This window comes from Ambystoma mexicanum, chromosome 4q, assembly GCF_040938575.1.
Source record: "Ambystoma mexicanum isolate Mex_15411 chromosome 4q, UKY_AmexF1_1, whole genome shotgun sequence".
Taxonomy (NCBI): Eukaryota; Metazoa; Chordata; class Amphibia; order Caudata; family Ambystomatidae; genus Ambystoma; species Ambystoma mexicanum.
In genome coordinates this window covers 639110434-639132276 of record NC_090928.1, presented here as the reverse complement: position 1 = coordinate 639132276, position 21843 = coordinate 639110434, and the positions used below count along the sequence as shown (strand labels likewise).

Below are 21843 nucleotides of genomic sequence, written 5' to 3'. Positions count from 1 at the left end.
AAAGATGGGTGCCCCGTCCACACCCATTTATGGCGGCTTAAACTGTCTAACAGTGATGTTTTGCTTCAGGGTTTGCATTTTACAATGCCATCTAGCATTATAAAACTGAATTATGCATTTACATTTTTTTCTCCATTCTAATATGCATATTTGTGAAACATTCATATTCGGTCTTTACCTCTAGCCTGTTCTCGGTGCAACCTAACAGCACGAAGTTGACTCTGTCCCTGGAAATCGGGGTCCAAGGCCAGGCATCATCATGAATTATAGGCCACCAGCAAATGACCATATCCTGCATGCAATTTATGGCCAGGTGTCGCTCAGTCCTTCGCCTGGCTGGCCCAGGTATGTCAACATAAGAGATCTAAAAGGAAACATCAAACAACAGGTTATATTCATTGTATGCCAAGACTAGCATTATGCTTTCGCTTTTATCTGAAAGTTAACAATTGAAAGTTAACAAAATTCACTGTAGACCATAACAAAAATGTTTCTCATTTTCCCTGGAAATTAGAGTTCAAGGCAAGGCATTATCCTCAATTGTAGGCCACCAACAAATGACCATACCCTGCATGCAAACATTGCAAATGTTTGCAATGCAGCAAGGTAGGGGGCTAGTTAGCAGAATCCCTGCTGCACTACGCCATCCTCTTTACCCACTCCCCTCTTCTCCCTTTTTTCTGTACATCCTGTTATTCCCCACAACCTCCCCAGGCCAGAAATGCTGCCTTACGGTCTTGGCGACAGCTTACTGCTTCAATTCTTGGACTGCAAACGAATACTCTCCTTCCGCCTCCGCAGCAACCATGGCGCCAAATGCTAAAATCTCCCATTGGAGGTGCCCGCATATTAGTGGGGAGGGGCTTCCTCCCAGTTCTTCATTGTGGTGCTGGGGTCCCTGGCCCTGCTACCAGCCTCAGGGACATTTTGCCACCACTACGGACTCCCACCATAGGTCCCTCTCGGTGCAGGTGTCATTACTTTGCATGGACCGAAGGGGCATTCATTACACGCCGTGGATGGGCCTTCCAAGCAAAGGCAGGGTTGCTTTCTGGTACTTAGGGTTGGGTCCTGTCGCCCCATCTCCTCAGTGATGGTCAAGGGTGTGGAAGAATCAGTGCCCCACCAGTGATCACCCAGGCACAATTATGAAGTTAATGGGGACATAGAAAGGGGACAACAACCTTATCTCTCCCGGCGGGGCTTACGGTATTTCCTTCCTCGTGCACAATCTGGAGTGGAACTGCCTTTCTTCCTACTCCATGGACTGTCTGACCTGGAATCCTGTGCTCCTTAACGGTCTTTCTCGCTCAGTACCACGGACGTGAGTTGATTCTTCCTCTCCACTGCACTCCTGAGGAAACACTTTTGGACTGTGAACATTCTAGTCCTACATTGACTTTTGGATTACTGCCAAACTGATTCTGGTTACTTTAGGTTCCACAGTCTTGGATCCTCTCCAATTCTCTATGCTCCTGTGCTTCCTTGATGTTGGTCTCCCCTCCCTTTCCTTTTCTCCTCCGACTGTTGAGCCTATATCTGCTGAACTGTGACGCGAATCCCCTGAAATGTAGCCTTGCCTGCAGTGGTAGGTCAGAGAGAGAATGCAGACGACAGGATATGTCTTGAGCCTTATTAAAGTAAAATACAAGTCCTCACCTTGCCATAGTGCTACGTGTTCCCTAGTCTAAGAAAATAATAAAAAAGATGCTTGTCAGAATGTCCTACAGAACTCAAGCTCGTCCACAGTCCAAACCTATGCTATATTTCAAACTGACCCTACCGCTAACAAAGAAACGCACATTTAGCCCAGAGAGGTTTCCTTACAACGACCCCCACCACTCCCTGCTTGGCCCCTCCATCAAGTTTTAGTTCGTGTTGTTACACACCGTTCTTGGCAACAACAAGTCTTTTGGATTTGTGGATTTTGCAGTTGTTCAACTACTATCTCTCACTCACCCTTTCAGGGTGTCTCAGCTGTATGCCAATAGTAAGTCCTCGTGGCCCTATGGGGACCATTTGCCTCTACTTGAGGGTTGGATATGCTTTAGGTTTCCACCCTGTGATGAATATAGGCTAGTCATCCATTTTCCTCATGAGCCACCCCCTTTGAGGCTAGGGGGGTGAGTCCGCTAAGCAAGACCCTCACTAGGGGTGTGGGAAAGTGGGACCTCACTGGGATTGACTCCCCTCCAATGGAAAAGGACTTGCATTGCTGTAAGGGGCTCCCTATCAAGAATACACTGTCAGCAAATACAGGGGTAGAAAAGACTGATGTTACTTATGTTTTGAATCCAATAAATAGTGACATTGTTTCAACCGCTTTGGCTTCAGGTAATGCTGGATTCCCACTGAACTCAACAGTCAAAGAGGAACAACACACCCTTTTCAAATACGGTGGCAGAAATAAAGAGACTAAGAACCTTGAATGGAAGAGCGAGAATCCTACACAGAGGCAAGCATCTGATGTGAGAAAGTACTGTAGGGGGAAGAGTCGTGCTACACCGCAGAGCCAGCGGTAGCACGGAGAAAGGAAGGACGCCGGAATGCTGGCACTGGGAATGGCAAGTCAGCCATGTCCGAAATAGGAATGGAAGTACCGTCTCTGCTGGTGGTGTGACCACGCTGCAACCATGGTGGGTCTGTGGACCATTCAACAACAATACCAAAACCAGGATCACATGGAGGAACAAGTCCAGAGACCACGCATTGATATATAGGAGAAGCCGAAGAGGAGAATGAACGAAAAATCACCACAATGAGACATTATCCCACTGGAGCAGACCCGGCGTTAATGGAGGTTACCAGAGTTGCCCAGGTAGGGGGAGGCGAGATCGAAGGAAGATAGCAAGAACCCAGAAGGGGAAACGGGAGACCTAGAAACCAGAGTCCTGAACACTGCTCACGGCCAGAGAGATCACCCAAGCTAATGAAGAGCGGTCAGCAGAATCCTATTGAAATAAGAGACATTATAAAGTATCTGAGTCGGAGCAAACCTGGAGGGTTCAAACAAGCAAAACAAAAGTCAAGACAGGAAAAACCAAACTGGTGGAAAAGGGATGACAAAAACATCCCTCTGTTAAAAGGATAAAAGGCTTTGGAGTGATAGCATTACTTACAACTTTTCCTAAGGAAGTAAAAGCGGGAGTTAAAAGGCCTTCGTTGGTGAACTGACATTGAACATTTTATTTGGTACAGAGAATAATATCCCAAGAGATATTACTGAAACCTGGGACGGACAAAGCCTGAGGCAGATGCATAGTGCTCTGCTTTAATTTATACTGTTTTTCCACAGCATTAGGGCCAGATAGCGGTTAGGCTTTGGAATGAGGACTACCTTTTTTATTTTGACAATAGACAAGCCCCCTTAACTTAGTTTTGTGGGCAATGAAAATCCATCTTAGCCATAGGGATAGTTAGGCATTTTCTTATTTAGTGAATACAGTTGGTTTGTCCACCTTGAGTCAGTTTCTTCTGGTTCACCACATATGGTGTCAGGATGTGGGATGCAAGTGACCCGACAGAGTCAGACCCTCGCCCATATTGTATGGCCAAGGTCATTGACCGCCTCCCAGAAATAGGACAGTGGGATACAAAACCATCTTTAGGGGCGCCCCCCCCAAATGTCCAACATTGGAGAAACCAGGGCGTACGGCACTCTCTGCCGAACTCCTAGTTGATTCAGAAGACGAAGACCTCGAGTCACCTCCCTCTGAATTTTTTTCAACACCAGAAATCTCTTGAGTCCGAAGTCGAAATGGCATCACTCCAGGCCCTCCTGAAGAGGATTTCTGAAAACCAGGCCAGGACCGACAACACTACGAGGAGAGTCTGATCGACTAAGGACAGGACAAAGTCTTTGGGTCCTCCCTCATGGGGTCCTACAACCATACCAAGAAGGTGAAGACCTCAGCACCTTTTCGAAAGATTAGCGGCTCCGTTCCATTGGGACGAGCGCCATAAAATGTGTTATCTGGTCCCTCTACTGAGGGAGATTTACAGCTGTTTTATCAGAATACCACCACCCAAGGGCATACCTCCTTCTCAGGTATAAAATGGGCCCCATAAGAGCCAGTTTGACAAACCAAGGAAACCTGTCGGCTGAAATTACGAAACATCCAGTTGCTTCCTAATGAAAGCCCAATGGAATTAACTGGAAGAATCCAAAATCATCTTATTCAATGGTTGGGAAAGAAAACTCTACCCAACATCTTAGAGGCTATTGCACTGAAGCAATTTGTTAGTGCTTTACCTCCATCCCTCCAAAGAACTGTACTCCAATCACTCCAACCTTCCCTAGAGACAACTATTCACGTAGCCCCTGCCCACTCTGAGGCGTTTAAATACTTTAAAACTGCAGGGAAGCAAGTAGAACAAAGAAGGGAATTTAAACCATCCAATAGAGACTCAAAGGAAACCTGAAAAACCCTTGCCTACTAGGCCAAACTCAAAGGAATAGACTAGTCGGAGACCTCTGTCTCTACCTATGCCAAACCAAAAGTAACCCCAGGAGAAGACTTTGGACGGCCGAAATCTCTGGCTCCTACCATGCCCCCGTGTTTCTCCTGTTGCAAAAAGGGTAATTTCGCCTTACTGTCACAGAAACATCATTGAGGTAGCGATGGAGATAGGATGTGTAGGGGCAGAGGAATGGGTAGTAGGAGAAGGAGGAGAGGGAAGAAAGTCCGGAAGAGGCTGATGTTTGCTACTGCACCTCTCAGCCCTTCCAGTGCCAAGAAACCATCTGGGTTAATGGCATCTAGGCTAAAGCCCTAATTGAATCTGGAAGCAATACGCTCCGATACTCACTCTTCTTAATATGCGGCCGTTCACTGCGACGAGTCGGCTGAATCCTGAATGATTCTCACTCTTCTTAATGTTTGGCCATTCACTGGGACGACTAGGCTGACATACTCTTTATTCCTGTCTTCCCTCCCGGATCTCCCGCGGACCCTGTTACCCTGCTTCCCACAGGTTTGTGTAACTGTGCCTGCATGTAGGGTAGCATGATGATTCACAGGATCTCGTCACTTCTCCCGGGGGGAGCCCTTCCCTGTGAGGCTAGGGAGGTGAGGCTGCTACCCAAAAGTTCCCCTAGCGGTGGTGGATAGCGGCTCCTCACAGGGAAAGACTCCATTCATGGGGATAAGAACTCCTCTTCAGTGAAGGAACTGCCTAACCCTTTCCCCTTGGGACCAAGTCCCATCAGAAATCCCTTATAACTGTCTGTTATGGTAATGTCTCTTCCGTCTTTGAACCACAAATTAATATGACCCAGACGAAGAAGAGCCAAAGAAACCTGCAGAGTGATAACATGTTGCCTTACTGCTGAGAAAAACTGGCCCCAAGGAGGCACAAAGATGATCTCAGCAATAGTAAAGAAGGACTTTGACTTTACGATGGGGAGGACTCAGCCACAAGAAATAAAGATCGAGAAAGGACTGTGAAATGAGGAGAGCAGCCGGCGTGAAGCCAGCCCAGCCCGGGAAGTGCAAACCTGGGAACACGAAGCTGCAAGAACGCTCATCAACTGTGGCGGGAAAATCCAATAACGGTCAGCAGAGCGCTCCAGTAGAAGCCAAGCTCCTGACCAGTGGAAGTGTGGGAAAGAAGCCAGCATGACCTTGGGTGGTGCACTGTATGGTCCTACAACTGCACCAGAGCTGTGTGGCCGAAGTCTCTACGCAGCAGCAAGGACGAAGCAGGAAACACTGAAGCAACGCGAGTCAGCCCATCACCCCTGGAAGAACCGGCACGCAGTCCCGACTCGCAACAGGTAACAGATGTAGCGGGAGACCCGGTAAGTGCTTCGGGCAGCTCAAGAGTCAAGACATCCTCTGGAGTAATCAACCTTGTCTCAGTAGTGAAACCCAGAGAACCAAGTGAGCCTCAGGAGTAACCTCCCTCATCAGAACAGTGATACCCAGAGAACCAGTAGTCAAGAGAGCCTCGGGAGAGCCTCAGGAGTAATCTCCCTTGTTTCAGTGGTAATACAGAGAGAACCAAGAGTCAAGAGTGCATTGGGAGGAATCTCCCTTGTCACAGTGGTAACCAAGTAAGAGTAAAAAGGATACTAAACAACAAGAGCTGTCTGGAAGTAATCTTCATAACGTCATTACTAGAACGGTAAAGCAAGCTTTCAAACTATACTAAAACAGCCATTAAGGCTGTGCATAGTGGGTCAGGAGAAGCGAGTCATTCTCCTGACCATACTCTTTGTTGAATTAGAAACTAGTGCAATGGATTGCTGGAACATAGATAAAGACTGAAAGCGTTAATCAGGAGAAGAGAGTCATTCTCCTGGTACTATTTTTGTTTGGATGCTGAGCACCTTTGTACAGTAGTGGTAGGGTTAGCATAGGTTTTTGGACAAAGCACTGACACTTTATATTTCAACAAACATCCTGACGATGAACATCAGAGTTGATATGTGTTTAGGTACGGATAATCCTTTAGCAATGAGGAGAGATAGGTTATTTTCTTTATTTCTTTAAAAAAAACGTTTGCCACCCTTTTGTCCGACTCCTTACTGCACCACAGTAGGGACTTTGCTTTGAGTCAGGATTGCTTCAGCTTTCAGGACTGTCTCGTTCTGCTTCTTGTCCGTGACTCCGCTGGGCCAGCGTTACAGCGGTCTCAGCGTTGTTGCCAGACAGGACAGTCCACCTCTCACGGGTCACGTCACCACTCATAACTAGCACTTTCTCTTGGGGGTTTGTTCCCCTGTTCTCTTTGGTCTTCTGTTCTTCCGGTGCTTCTTGTACACGCCAGCTGGTTGCTTTCTCATGACTGAGGATCTCCCAGTCAGCTTCCACGGCACTGCTGATTTGAAACTCCCAGGTTTCATCTCCCACACAACAGTCCTTTCCTTTTTATGACACATTGCGGAGTCCTTCCCTGCAGAGAATTATAGTTTGTTGAGACTCCAGTGGAAGCGGAGAGCGTGGCGCTCTTTTCGTTTTTCTGATTACCTGGCTGAAGCTATGCTGCAGGAGTCTGCTTACTAGCTTTACTGGTGAAGTTGGAGCTAACCCATCAAAGACCCTGCTACACCGCAGAGCGGCGCAATCTCTTGTTGAGACTCCAGTGGAAGTGGAGTGCGTGGCGCTCTTTTCGTTTTTCTGTTTACCTGGCTGAAGCTGTGCTGCAGGAGTCTGTTTACTGGCTCTACTAGTGGAGGTGGAGCTAACCCATCAAAGACCCTGCTACACCGCGGAGCGGTGCAGAGTCTTGTTAAGTCTTTGTGAGGCTCTACGAGGCTCTGAGGAAAATTATTATTGATTTTCGAGTTTCTGCATTTGCTACGGTCAAGGCTATAGGCCATCCACTCCAAGTAAGGAATGCAGCGCTTCACGTACCAAACCTTTCTTCAACATTTGCTCCTCCTTTTGTTTTTATTTCTGTGTGGCTTTAACATCGCTAGTCACCTGGAGAGAGAATAATTAACTTCACGCAGGTACACTTGACGATAGTCAAACATCCCCACCCGAAAGGGATGTGTTTTGTGGGTTTCAGCTGGGGGGTGGAGAAGAAGGGTTAAGCTGCGCTTTTCATCAAAATCTGGCGATGACTACCAGATATAATTTAAGGAGTGGCATACTTACGGACGACCCAAGGGCCCCAGAATGGGAGGGCTCATTTGTATCCAAATCCAACTCGTCTGTGGGCGGGCTGAGTCTGTAATTACATCAAAACATTCCGGCTGGTCACAAAGTAATTGCATGCGTCCAAGTGCATAACATAGCCATCACTCAAAGGCCAAGGGGGAGTGATGGAAATGGAATGTTAACTTTGGACTCCACATTAAAAGGTGGGAAGGACTTCACCCTTCCAGCCTCGAACATTAAAGGGACAATTAACCAGGACTTTCGTAGGCGGAGACACAGGAGTATGGGAGACTTACATATGGGCCCACCGGAGCACCCATACAAACTTATAAAAAACATGGCGGGCAGCAGTATAATAGGGAATACAATCCATGACCTTGACTTTATACAGGGCCTCAATCTCTCCCTTATTCCACAGAATAGTGCAGCAAACCCCTTGACCATGCTCAATCTTACAGAAGACACCAGGCAAGAGTCAACTGTACCAAATCACAGAGCAAATGATGGCACATTTCATATTTCGCTTCACAGCTCTAATCAAGAGGTGGGTACAAATGATATTATTCTGGTCAGGCTCTTCAAAATAATGAAGGGAAAAGTACAAACCCACTCAGGAATTTTGTTGGAAATGTCAAAAGACATTGAGCAAAGCGACTTCTCATTGGTGGGACTAAGAAATGCCATTAATACTTTAGTTGCTCCACCCCTAACAACGTTGTCAGAAGCAATTGCTGAACAAAATACGGAAATATCCAGACTCAAAGATACTCAAAGTCGTGTGCCTGAACAGAAAACAAACTCAAGCCCTGTTAATTAATCATATATGACTAAAAGACTAAAAGAGATGGGAAAGACTCAGGAGCCAGAGGTCAAAATACTGGTCGAAGAAGTAGAGGATATTCCCATCTTCGATTATACCCCCTCTCAGAGTCAGTGCTGGAGGAATTTCGCCGTTTGGCACACGTGGTGGAAGCAGATCCTGGAGATAAAATAGCCTCCTCAGAGGATGAAACACCTCTCCAAGAACAGGAAGGACTGGAAGGGGATGGGTCCTGGAAAGAAAGCTCTGAGCAAAATTATCGGAGGACGGGCTAAGAGAAAGAAAAGGACTGCTTCAGTAGGCTCACTACCCGCTTTGCGAGAGAAGAAAACCAAAAATATGAAGGCGAAAAAGCTGAAACACACAGGTGTAAATAGGCTTATTAACAGGCTTGGCAAACTAATCAAAAATCCACATACAAAAGTCGGGACAGAACAGAGTGAACCATCACAAAGAGGCCTAAATGGGTGCTCTACTAATCTACAAAATCCAAAAAAGAGGCAAAGAGAGCTAACGGAACCATCAGTGCCTGAGGAGACTAATGTGACAAAAGTCACTATATGTATCCAAACTGATGATATTCAAGGGCCCAAGCAGGGAGTTCCTGCCCCAGGTCTTCCAAATAGTTCCAGTAAACCGGTAAAATGGGCCCTGATTTTCTTGCCAAGGTCAAAGTTAGTCAAAAAGACCGAGCCTCATTCTGGTGAGAATTTGAAACTGGCACCAATCTTCTTAATGGGGAAGAAGAAAGAAAAGTCCAAAATTGTTGGGGCCTCGAACGCTGGAGATTGAAGAAACAGAAAGCCATCGAGTAGACGACTCCGACTCTACCAACACAGACTCTGGCGTCAGCCAAAAAGATTTGGCTCCTTTTGCAGTCTCGAGACTTTGGTTCTCATGTTCAAAACATAATCTTAGTACCAAATATTTTAACAGAGGTGCTATTCTGTTTTTTTTTTTTTTAAAGTACCAGATTTGTATCCTTTTTCATCTAATGATACTGAATATGTCCAGTTCCCTGACCTCGAAGCAGCGCACATGGTACAGGTTGGGTTTGCCTCTAAGATTGCGGCGATTGCCGTTCTCGCAGCCGCAGAATCATTACAGAAACATGGCTTAGTGGTTCACCACCCTGCCCCTTTTTGAGGAACGGGTGACAAGGTAGGCTGCCCTGAGGATGGTGGCCATAAGGAGAAGCCAGTCAAATCAAAGGAGACCGCAATTCATGGTCAGGGGACATATAGTGGTACACAGACAGAAATATGGTCAATGATTCCCGAGATTATAACGCAGGGCTGCCAGAAACTAGGGGTGGGCCAAGCCTCTCTTTATTTGGGAGGTAATTAGGCTTCTGAGTTGGAACACGCGGGGCTCCAGTTCGTTTAAAAATCTAACAATGAGGAGGGAGGTTTTTGATAACAACGACCTGATCTTCCTCCAGGAGACATGGCTAGTCAATTCCCCTCAATAAGAAGGGTTCACAATGTTAACCCAGCCAGCCACTACTAAGGGGAGGAGAAGACCAAAAGGTGGTTTGCTGATAGCATGTAGGACCCTGCTTTTTAAGGAGACAGTACTCCTCCCGTGTAAGCAAGAGGGGATTTTAACAGTAAATGTGGCTGTTCCATCTGATGATGGTATGAAGAAATTAATAGCCATACATCTATACTGGAAACTCACAGATTTTCTGGAATCCCTGTCAGGTAAACTGACCCAGATAAAACTGACTCACTCAGAAGCCCTTATCCTAATTGCAGGAGATGTAAACTCACAATGTGTGACAAGTAATGCAGGGGGTCTATTATCTAAAACCAACACTGTGTCTGCTATTGGAAGAAGGTGGTTGTCTTTCTTCATGGATTGGGACATGAGGATTACAAACGGCTCTATAGAGGGGGATGTTCCCCCAGCAGCAACATTGAATCAAATATCATCTACTTTAGACTACATTTTCCTTAAGTCCAGTTTATTTGGGAATTGTTCACAATTTTCTGTAAGAGATGGTGGAACAAGCGATCATAAAAGTTTGGAAGCTACCATCTCATGGAATTTTAAGTGAAAAACTGATTTGTGGTCAGAAAGAGTTGTGGTCAATAACCAAAGAAAATCGATTGGTTCAGCATAGGAGAGATGGAGTTTATTTAAACAATGGTCTCCATTTGGCCTGCAGTGATTTGCAGGCCAATGATCTCAAATATAAATGTACTACACACGGACGGATTCCATGATTTTATGTGGGCAGCTGAACACCCTCAGACCATGCCATTATGCAGACCTCAGTCTCATATACATACTTTTTTTTTAATTCTCTTTATTGAATTTTCCAAGAACATTAACAATCCCCATAACTCCCCCCTCCCTCCCTTCCCCCATCCCTCCCTCAGGTGCTGTTCCAAAGTCTCCGTAGCTCCTGGTCACCACAAAGTGTCTAGTAGGGGTTATTCCAGGTCCAGAAGTCTTAGACGTTGCAGGCGCCACCCGATCCTGAAATCGTCTCTGAGAAAGGAAAGGACCTCGCCCCACTCGCCTGCAAATTTTCGTATTGTATTGTTCATTGCGTAGGAGGCCCATTCCATCGCTACTATCTCCCAGACTTTACGCAGCCAGTCTTGAAACATTGGTATGATCGAACTCTTCCATCTCTGGGCTATGATTGTCATTGCTGCCAGAGTGAGCATCACCCTCGCTCTTTGCCTGCCCCTCGAACCCGCCAGCCCTTCTGCTGGCCTCAAGCCTAATAGTGACCATTCTGGGGGTATGCCTCCCTCTGCCCCAAACACTTGTTCCATCGACTGCTTGATGTCTCCCCAAAACGGGACTATTTTTGGGCATCGCCACCAAATATGTTCCGCAGTGCCCTCCTGGCCGCATCCCCTCCAGCAAGTTCCCGATGAGTCCGGGTAGATCCTGAGTAGCCGAGCTGGGGTATAGTGCCACCTATATAATATCTTATAGCAGGCCTCCCGGGTTTGTGAGGCTCTCGCTAGTTTGGGGATCTTCCTCCATGGGTCTTCTCTATTTCCCTGCCCAGAATTTTTTCCCACCGTCCCATGTATGCCCAATGCGGCCTCGAGGTAGCCTCATCCAAGATTTTATAAAGCTGCGAGATAAGGCCTTTCGAGCCGTCATTGGTCATCAGGAATTTTTCAAATAGGGTCGGTGATCTAGTGGCCGCCTCCTTATTTATGGGGTGTAGAAGCCAGTGTCGAAGCTGTGAGTATCTCAGTCGTTCACCTTCCCCCAGTGCAAAATCCTTTTTACAATCTACAAAGGAACTGATCTCCCCTCCTATAAACATGTCCCGCATCCAACGGCAACCTCCCTCCCGCCAGTTCCGGAATGCCCCTCTTTCCAACCCCAGGGTAAAGTTTTTATTATTGAAGATGGGGGTGAAAGGAGACGGGAAGGTTGTAATTTCCTTCCGTTGGACCAGTCTATCCCAGTTATCTGCAACTAGTTTGGTGATCGAGCTAAGGTACATATGGCCCGGACGGTGCTGTCTGGGTAGCCACAGAACCTCCCCCAGTTTGTGTCGCGTGACCGCTCTATCCATCTGAACCCAGTGTTTTCCTTCCCCATCCCGCAGCCATTCCCTAATCACCCTTAGTTGGGCTGCTTCGTAGTATTGACGGAAGTTGGGAAGTGCTAGTCCCCCCCCCCTTTTCTCGGGGCCATAAGTTGCAACCTACTCACCCTTGCCCTTTTTCCCTACCATATGAACTCGTTTGTTATTACCTGGAGCTCCTTGAAGAAGCTAGCTGGGACTGCTTGAGGGATAGCTTGGAAGAGGTAGAGCAGCCTCAGCAGGGTAACCATTTTAAGTGCCTCTTGCCTCCCCAACCAGGAGATCCGCAAGTTCCGCCACTTACGGAGATCTTTCATAATTATTTGCAGGAGTGGGGGGTAGTTTGCTGCGTACCATCCGCATAGAGCCGGAGTGATTCTCACCCCCAGGTACGTAATTCCCCCCGGTCGCCAGGCAAAGGGCGTCGTCCCCTTTAGCTCCTCCCTCTCTTCCCTTGCCAATGTCAGGTCCATCAATTCGGACTTGTGCATGTTAATGCGTAGTCCGCATGCTTCCCTGAAGTCTTCTAGTAGTAACCTGGCTTGTGTACTCGACTCTATAGGATTGGTCAGGGCGAGCAACATGTGGTCTGCGAAGGCCGCCACCTTGTGATGCCTGCCCCCAAACGGTATTCCCTGTGTTCCTTCAGATTCCCGAATTGCCTGCAAGAGGGGCTCCAGGTAAATTGCGTACAGCAGGGGTGATAGGGGACATCCCTGTTTTGTACCTCTTTGGAGTAGGAATGGTCTAGTTAAAGACCCATTTACCATATACATACTTTTGACGTGATCACATGGACTGAAAAGCGCGAAATGCGCAACGCCATAAAAGCTATGGAGGAGGGAAATCTCGGAAAAGGTCCAACAGTCCGAACGGTTAAAGAACATTAAAAATGAATACAAAAATTGGTCAAAACAGCGCCAAATGACACGGCTACAGAAAGATGGTGAGACGATGCTCAGAGCTTTAGGCGATAATACATCTCACAGCTTCTGGGCAATAATCAACACAGTTGATAATGACTAAAAAAGTAATCAATCTAACAGGTGTCTGAATCAGACTGGGTGAACCATCTAACCGCGCAATTTCATAAACCAATGGGGGCTCCCATATATAAGATCTTGGATGTACCCTGGGTCCTGGAATTCTCTGAGGAAGATGTTCTTGAGTTGATAAATAAGTCCTCATCCTCGAGGGCAGCAGGTCCTAGTGGTTTAACCTATCAGGTTCAGAAGGGAAATGGGAAATTGTGGGCTCGAATTCTGACCATACTTTTCTGGGAAATAGTAGAAAAGAGAGTGATCCCCTCCTCTTGGAAGTCTGCTATCATCATTCCTATCTTCATGAGGGGGGATTGCATGAATCCACCAAATGATAAACCTAATACGTTGCTGGACGTGGAGAGTAAGCTATTTGCCAGCCTCTTGCTTGGTGAACTTGAAACATGGGCCAAATACAACAAAGAACAAAGTCATGTCCAAGCAACAGACTGGATTTCATAAGGGACATTCACCATCCTTCAATGGTATAATGTTGGCGCCCCTTTGTGCTGGAGAGAACGCTAATAAAACATCAAGGCTCTTTGGTGCCTTTATCGATCTATCCAGTGCATTTGACTTGGTCAATAGAGATCGTTTATGGTCAAGTTAGACAGTTGGGGAGCCCCGAAATCACTTACTAACATACTGGCCTCTCTCCACAAGGGGAATACGGTCAGAATAAGATTGAATATCGAAGGTCAAATTTCTTAACATGTGAAAGTAGAAAGTGGAGTCTGACAAGGCTGTATGGTTGCTGCCTTTCTATTTAACTCTTACTTGGCTGATTTTGGACGAAATAGACTCTGCGGGATTGGCTAGCCCTAAAATCAGATTTAATTCCATCAAATGGCTAATGTACGCTGATGATATCGTCCTCTTAGACAAAACAGCAGTGTGTCTACAAAGGCTTCTATACTCTCTGGATATATATATGAAGGAAAATGACTTAATCATTAATTCAGTCAAAAGTAATCATCTTCGGAGGCAAGGGGACTCAGGCTCATACGTTTTCATGGTCAGTGGGAGGCCAAGTGATTCCAGTCGTACAGGATATTATTTATCTGGGGTACACTTTGTATGCTTCTCCAAGAATAGGCCAAACTCTATCCGATCTCTTTTCCCAAGGAACTCAGTTGACATCTCAGATGCAGAAGATTTTTGGACAATACTGCAAATGTTCCTTTTTGCCAGCGGTCAAGTTCTATATGTCCAAACTTGTCCCGGTGCTTTGTGCGGGCAAGGGGCTAAACCATTGGCTTGTTCAATAAAATGGCAGAAACTTGAGGGAAAGATTTGGAAGAAAGTCTTGGGCTTACCAAATAGTTTACCAACTGCGAGACTGATATAGGAGCTAGGCCTTCGATCTCTTAAATCACAGGCTGATTGGAGTATCCTTTCTCTTTATAAATCAATAATACACCCCCATGGCAATTCACTCAAAGAGGATCTCCTAGTACATCTTAACCTCGACCAGTCAAAGGTTCTGCGAGATTTAAAGACTATGGTGCTGGATATCCACATAAACTGTGACAGTGAGGTGGAAACAATTTCCAATCCCACAAAGACTAAGAAGGCCTTGACAACCTCTGACTGGATGAAGCCTATAGATCAAATGTGAGGATCGTCCGTAGCGGCTTGTTTTTCTCTTTGTGATAAGAAGCTGGGCTTTCTCCCAAAATACCTGTTAAAGTTCCCAGACGTTAAGAAGAGGCAGAACTTTCACATAGTTTGTCTTAACATGGTACACACGGGAGAGGTCCTTAGTCATCGGGGACTTGGGGATAAAATAAAAAAACTCTGCCCAATGTGCACAGATCCTAAAAAACAGACCAGTGAGCATTTGCTAAGAGTGTGTCAGGGGACTCGGGAGGCTAGAGAGAAATACCTTGGCCGATTCACTTGGCCACCTATCCTCAACGATGTTCTGGGAAAGGTTGATAAACGGTCACAAAAAGTCATTGATGATAAATGTCCTCCATGTCCTGCAGTAGACAGAGGTTTTCTCCCCCGAGTTCTGCTGACAATCTGTGTAATCGGGCTATGGGTGTCGGTAGATTGTGTCTTTAGTCATAATTTGTATTGATTTCTTTTTCCCTATTTTTATACTTCTTGTTTCTGTTTAGAGAATTTAAAGGAATGGTTCGCCCAAAAATGTTTATTGCAAAAAAAGATGGGCAATAATAAAAACAAAATCGATGAGCACTTTTTTTTCTTTTAAGTCCCTATGTAAAATTTTGAGAAAATGAAGCTCAAAGGGAAGCACATGAGGGCATCCATTTTGTGAAATGGATGCCCGCCGCTGTCCTTGCTTTGGCTTTTGCGGCACTAATGAAGGAAAAGCCAGCCAGCTGTAGTAAACAAAAGCTACCACTGGGTGGACGGAGACCGGAGACTACAGGCAGAAAAGCTGCAGCTGCATCTCGGTAAGTGCTATTTTTTAAATAAAAATAAACACTAGCTGCGTTTTTTTTTCTACGTTTTCCGGGCTGGAGGAGCCCGGAAAACTTAGAAATAAAACCGCAGCTTTAAAAACATTGTATTTATGTATAGTGTTGGGATAGGGTAGCGGCTGCCTTCCATTGGCCACATGGGAGGAGACTTTAGGCTGGTGTTTAGTGATGACTCTGCAGGATGCACATAGATTGAAGTTTGCGACAGGGCCTACTTTCAGGCTCTGTCAAGAAGGGGGAGGGAGCCTGCTCCACCCCAACACCCTGGCCGGTGCCAGAGTAAGGCAGGCCCCTCTCCCACCCTTCCTTACATGAAGAATGCAGGCTGTGGGGCCAGGAAGGACCCCCACTGCAGCAGAAGCAGCGCCGCCCAAGGGGACGCCGGAGAACGTGCAGCAGTGGTCTCCATCAATGCAAGCAATACCACGAATGCGGCAACACTGAGCGCAGGACGTCGCAATGTTGTATGCAGCACCAGGGAGTACCGCAAAACCAACCACAACACTGGTACGGCAGACTGTCTGCTGGAGCCCGCGCGAATAAGGGCCCCACTATGCTACCAGTTCATTTGTATTTATGGAATAAAGGCCTCCCCATCGCCCACTATGTCACCAGGGACATATTATAAAAAGGCCAACGAAGGCCTGCACCACATCAGGGTCCATGTTGGCAGCAGGGTCATGGAACGGGCAGGGCTTATAACCCCTTATGAAGCTTCCTAAAACCCTGCCCGGTTACACTTCCTGAAGGAAGTAAAGTAATTGGATATGGTAAGTGGCCAATCCTGGGAGGCGGTGGGTTATATGAGTATGTGTGTGTGAATGCTTGAGTGTTGGTTAGATGGTTGAGGACAGGAGGTAGACGCCCGAGAGACCATCGGAGGCGAGAGTGAAGGGAGTGCGGGCGCTATTAGAAGGATGGGGTCTGTGGAGTGTTTTTGTGTGTGAGAGTGGAGAGTGCAAGGTGTAGGTGTGGAGAAGCAGGGTGGTAGTGGTAGCAGAGGTAGTAGTTGGAAGTAGCAATAGTAGGTAGCACGAGTAGTAGAGTAGTGAGTGAACGAAACAGGCAGTAGAGTGGTAGTTGGTAGTAGATGGCGATAGTGTGCACTAATGAGTAGAAAGATAGATTGGGCCTCATTACGACCCTGGCGCTAAGTGAAAAACGATGGCGGTAAATGGTTACCGCCATCGTTTTCCGCCAGGTCCGATCATGATCCGTGACCGTTAACTACGAAGCCAATAGCGGCATCGTAGTTAACGCTGCCGCTAACTGCGCTAAGGGTGCGCGCACGCGACCGCCCACACCGTACTTAGCGCCATGGCGGAAAGGTACGCAAATGCCGACCCAAGCGGACATGCACCTAACGCCATCACCCAGGCCGTTAAGTACCTTACCGCCATTGTGCAAATAACGCCATCGCGAACCAACCGTAAAGGGCCATGTTAAGTGAATGCAGCTGCCACAGGTGCACAGAAACAGCACAGGTGAAGGCAATACAGACTCAGGGGAGTACAAAAAGAGCACACCCCACCCCTTCCCACACCCAGTCACACTCCACAATGATAGCAATACGACTAGCAATGTTGGGGCTGGAGGACCTGATAGCAATGCATGTGCTACAACAGCAACAACAACAACAGGCAGCACAGAGGAGACGCAGGAGGAGAAGGAGGGCAAGGCAGGCCCAGCAAGCCCCACCAGCACAGCCAGTGCCACCACGCAGGCAGCCCCCAATCCCACGCATCAGAGCCAATCCATTCAACCTCACTGCTGAGCAGATCCACACCCTGTACCGTTTGGACCGGGACACCATCACCGCCATCGTAGACATGACACACAACGACATCGTCAGCATGATAGAAAGTCCAACCGCCATCCCCCCCTACTGAAGGTAGTGGCCGTACTCCACTTCCTGGCCACAGGCACCTACCAGCACACAGTGGGGCACCTGCATGGCATCTCACAACCATTATTCTCACAAACACTCATCCAAGTGCTCGATGCCCTCCTCAAGCACACAGACGACCACATCTCATTACCACGGACTGCCCAGGAGATTGCAAACACCAAAGTGGGTTTCCATGCACTAGCCAGCATACCCGGTTGCATTGGTGCCATCGACTGCACCCATGTGGAATTGGTGGTTCCACGTGCCATGGAGGTACCGTACCGCAACCGGAAAAAGTTCCACTCAATCAACGTGCAAATGGTCTGTGACTCCAACAAGATCATCACACATTGTTGTGCCCGATTCCCCGGATCAACCCATGATTCCATGGTCCTGAGGAACTCCACAATACCACGCTACATGGAGCGACATGCAGGGCCAAGATCCTGGCTACTCGGTGAGTGCAATGTCATGGAAGTGGGCAGGTGAATGACGTACCAATGCATACTCCACCTGGCAGAAAGGGGGGGGGATGATGCATACTCCACCTGGCAGAAAGGGGGGGGGATGATGCATACTCCACCTGGCAGAAAGGGGGGGGGAATGATGCATACTCCACCTGGCAGAAAGGGGGGGGGGATGATGCATACTCCACCTGGCAGAAAGGGGGGGGGGATGATGCATACTCCACCTGGCAGAAAGGGGGGGGATGATGCATACTCCACCTGGCAAAAAGGGGGGGGGGTGATGCATACTCCACCTGGCAGAAAGGGGGGGGGGGATGATGCATCTCCACCTGGCAGAAAGGGGGGGGATGATGCATACTCCACCTGGCAGAAAGGGGGGGGATGATGCATACTCCACCTGGCAGAAAGGGGGGGGATGATGCATACTCCACCTGGCAGAAAGGGGGGGGGTGATGCATACTCCACCTGGCTGTGAGTAACACAGGGAACGGAGACAGAGGAAGGGCACTCACAATGCACACAACCCCTCTGCATACATTGGGTGATGGCATGCAAAACAGGCCATGGGAGCCATGAGCACATACTGGTTGCATTGTGTGAATCAATTAGTGCATGTAGAAGTGAGCCAAAGTAACAGTTGGATGCGAGCCATGGTGGAACATCATGTTCCTGATCAGACAACATGACTGACACATACATTCTCGCCTACATACAGGTGATCCAGCCTATCCCCTGAAGAGGTGGCTCCTCACACCAGTCCGGAACCCGCAGAACCAGCACGAGGAGGACTTCAACCGTGCACATACACGTACTCGTGTGGTCATAGAGCAGACATTCGGCCTCTTGAAGGCACGGTTCCGAAGCCTCAGCAGGTCTGGTGGGGCACTCCTGTATGGCCATGAGAAGGTGGCAAAGATCGTCATGGCATGTGTCATGCTACACAATATGTGCGTCAGACGGAATGTGCCCCTGCCCCCTGACGCAGAACTGCAACCACCTGACGATGAGGATGAGGAGGGTGCAGATGGGGCGGCACCCCATGGAGGAGGCGAAGCACAGGAGGGGCGTGCCATGCGCCAAAGTATCATCGACCACTGCTTCTAGCACACACGGCTGGTGTTTATCGCAAGGAGACTGCACTTGGGGCACTGTGTGTCCCTGGGACATGCACACTGTGGACTGTACACCAATAAAGCACACATACGCAATGAAAATGTCCACACATTTCTTTTTTGGAAAGAAAAAAGTGTATTGAAACTATGAACTGTCTTGTCACACCCCCTCCCACCTCCCCCCTGCACACCCCAACACACCCCCTCCCACCTCCCCCCTGCACACCCCAACACACCCTCTCCCACCTCCCCCCTGCACACCCCAACACACCCCCTCCCACCTCCCCCCTGCACACCCCAACACACCCCCTCCCACCTCCCCCCTGCACACCCCAACACACCCCATGCAGGTGTCAACAGATGCCTGTGACAGTGGCCACAGGCCGTCACAAGCCCCCTCTCCCGGCCCCCGAGGCACCCCTGGCTGTGGAGCGCAGGTTACGACCGGAACGTCGCACGGGGCTGCTCTGCGCAGAACTGGCAGTGGAGGATGTCCCTGGCTGCCCCTGTGCATGCACGTCCTGTTGTGTGTGGGTGAGGCCAGTGACCGCACGACGCAAGGCCGCAAGTTCTGCACAGATGTCCATGGACATGGCCTGCATGGCATCCCTCAGGGTGGCAGTGCTCTGCGCCACTTCGGCCCTTAGGGTCTCCGTGGCCTGTTCAATGCTAGACCTAGCCCCCACACATTCCGCGGCATGCTCATCCAGCATTGCGGACAGTTGATGCTGCCGTTGAGTGATGTCCTGGAGGGACTGCTGGCCGTGCTGGCCCATGGCCAGTGCTGGTGGAGTGATGGAGGGGCTGCTCCCCTCCTGTGGAGTGTGGACAGGGCATGGGGTGGATGGCCACTCCTCTACCTCTGTGTGCCCCTGTGAGTGACCCTCATGGGGGCTGGCGTCTGAGAAACAGGGGGAATGTAGCAGGTCAGTGGGGCTTCTGACCTCGTGCTCCATGTCCGAGTCTGAACATGCAGCTGTCTCCCCGATGTTGCTGCTGGCCGCTGACCCCCTGCCTCCTGTGGCAGGCAATGTGAGTGGAGGTGGAGCAGCTGCTGCTGGCCTGCTGCCGACAGGGGTGCTTGCCGGTGGGACCTCTGGTATGCCTGCAGTGGGACCTGCTTGTTGTGGGGTCTGCCTCACTGCAGCTGAGGTTGAGGGTGCAGGGACGTTGTTGATGGCCTTCTTGGCCCTCTTTGGCGCAGGGGTGTCCTGGTCCTCTGGGTGTGAATCTGTGCCTGTGGTGGAGCAAAGGAGGGAGGGCGTTATTGATGGGTCTGCGGACTTTGGAATGAAATGTTTGACATTATTGTGGTCAGTGGATGAGGAAGATTTCAGGAAGTGCCATGCAGGTTGTCTCCTTTTAGTGTGGAATGTGGATGCAGGTATGCGAGTGCCAGCAGTGTATGCAGGGTGGTGCTCGCATGTGGCTATGGGCAGTGTTGATATGTGTTGCATTTACACTCTAGGGCAACCTTGTGCTACACATGATTGGACTGCTGTGACTATGGCATGCCTTGTTTGAGGCACCTACCTTCATCGCCTGATGTCGGAGCTCCCCTTTCCATCCCTCCGACGCCTTCAATGGACTCCATGCCAATCGTGGTTGCACAGATCTCCTCCCACGGTTGGAGTTTCAGGGGGGATTCCGACCCTCCACCGGTACCCAGGGCAAGGTTGCGGTTTGCTGAGGTGACGGCTCTGACCCGTATGCGTAGGTCACCCCAGCGCTTCCTGCACTGCTGTGGGGTGCGGGGTACGGTCCCCACCGTGCTGACGCGCTCAGCCACCAGGGCCCAGATGGCCTTCTTTTTCCCGATCGCTGTCCTGGTCATGTCCGGGGAGAAAACGACACCTGCGTTGTCTTGCAGGGTCTCCGCAAGCATGCAGAGTTCCTCCCGGCTGAATCTCTCCTGGCGCTGGCGGTCACATGCCTTTTTCACACATTTAGGCATTTTCGGGTACTTGGTAGGGTGGGTGATTGGTTGGGACAGGTGTCAGGGTTGGGTCTGGTGTTTGGTAGGATGGCGATGGATTGTGTTTTTCAAGATGGCCGACGGGCTGTTTCCCGTTCCGGCGCGATGACGCTATTTCCGGTTCGACTTTTTACGGCCGCCGCTAATTACGGCCGCCGCTAATTACGGCCGCCGCTACTTACGGTGGCCGCTACTTACGGTGGCCGCTACTTACGGTGGCGTAAGTGCACCTTGCTCGCATAACGATGCCGGTAGGGGCCTTTTCCGCCATGGCGTTAATTGCATTACCGCCATGGCGTAATGCTCGTGCGCGATGGGTCGTAATGTGGCGCTCTTTACGCCATCGTCCCACGGCGTAAACGCTCATTACGCCATGGCGGTAATGACGGGCGATTACCGCCAGGGTCGTAATGAGGCCCATTGACAGTAATAGTAGGAAGCAAAGGAAGTAAAGGTATACTGTTAATAATGGAGTAATAACAGTAGTAGAGGAAGAGTAGTAGGAGCCACAGGTTGTGGGAGAATAGGAGCAGCTAGTGGTAAGAGTAAAGAGAGCTCCTATAACAAGAGGCAAGGAAGCAGAGTGGGAGGAAAGGAACAACGTTAGAAGCAGGAGGTAGCGGCAGTAAGAAGTGAGAGTTGAGAAGTGAGAGGAGAATACCTATCGAAGGGTGAAGGTGGAAAGGTGACGTGAGATTGGCGAGACAGTAGTATGGCGGGAGGAGAACATCTGGAGGGATCAATATAAGTGAAGGGTCAGGTACTAGTGGGCCTGAGAGAAGTAAGAGTGACACTGGGTGAAAGAAGGCACCATCCATAACTTCCTAAGACTACTAAGTAAGTACTCGAGAGTACTAACACCCGTTAAGAATGCCTGGGTTAGGGAGAAGGGTTATAGCTGGGGTAGGTAAGAGAGAGG

The 21843-nt window shown here is 49.0% G+C and overlaps 1 protein-coding gene across 13 annotated transcripts in view; it reads right to left on the bottom strand.

The window, feature by feature from the left end:
* WDPCP (WD repeat containing planar cell polarity effector) overlaps window positions 1-21843 on the bottom strand; it is a 3071480-nt gene that overhangs the window by 1796683 nt on the left and 1252954 nt on the right. For all 13 annotated transcript variants that reach the window (XM_069608194.1, XM_069608204.1, XM_069608201.1 and 10 more), the window contains one exon: window positions 179-364. In XM_069608194.1, the coding sequence (XP_069464295.1) occupies window positions 179-364 (186 nt within the window). The remainder of the gene's footprint in view (window positions 1-178; window positions 365-21843) is intronic.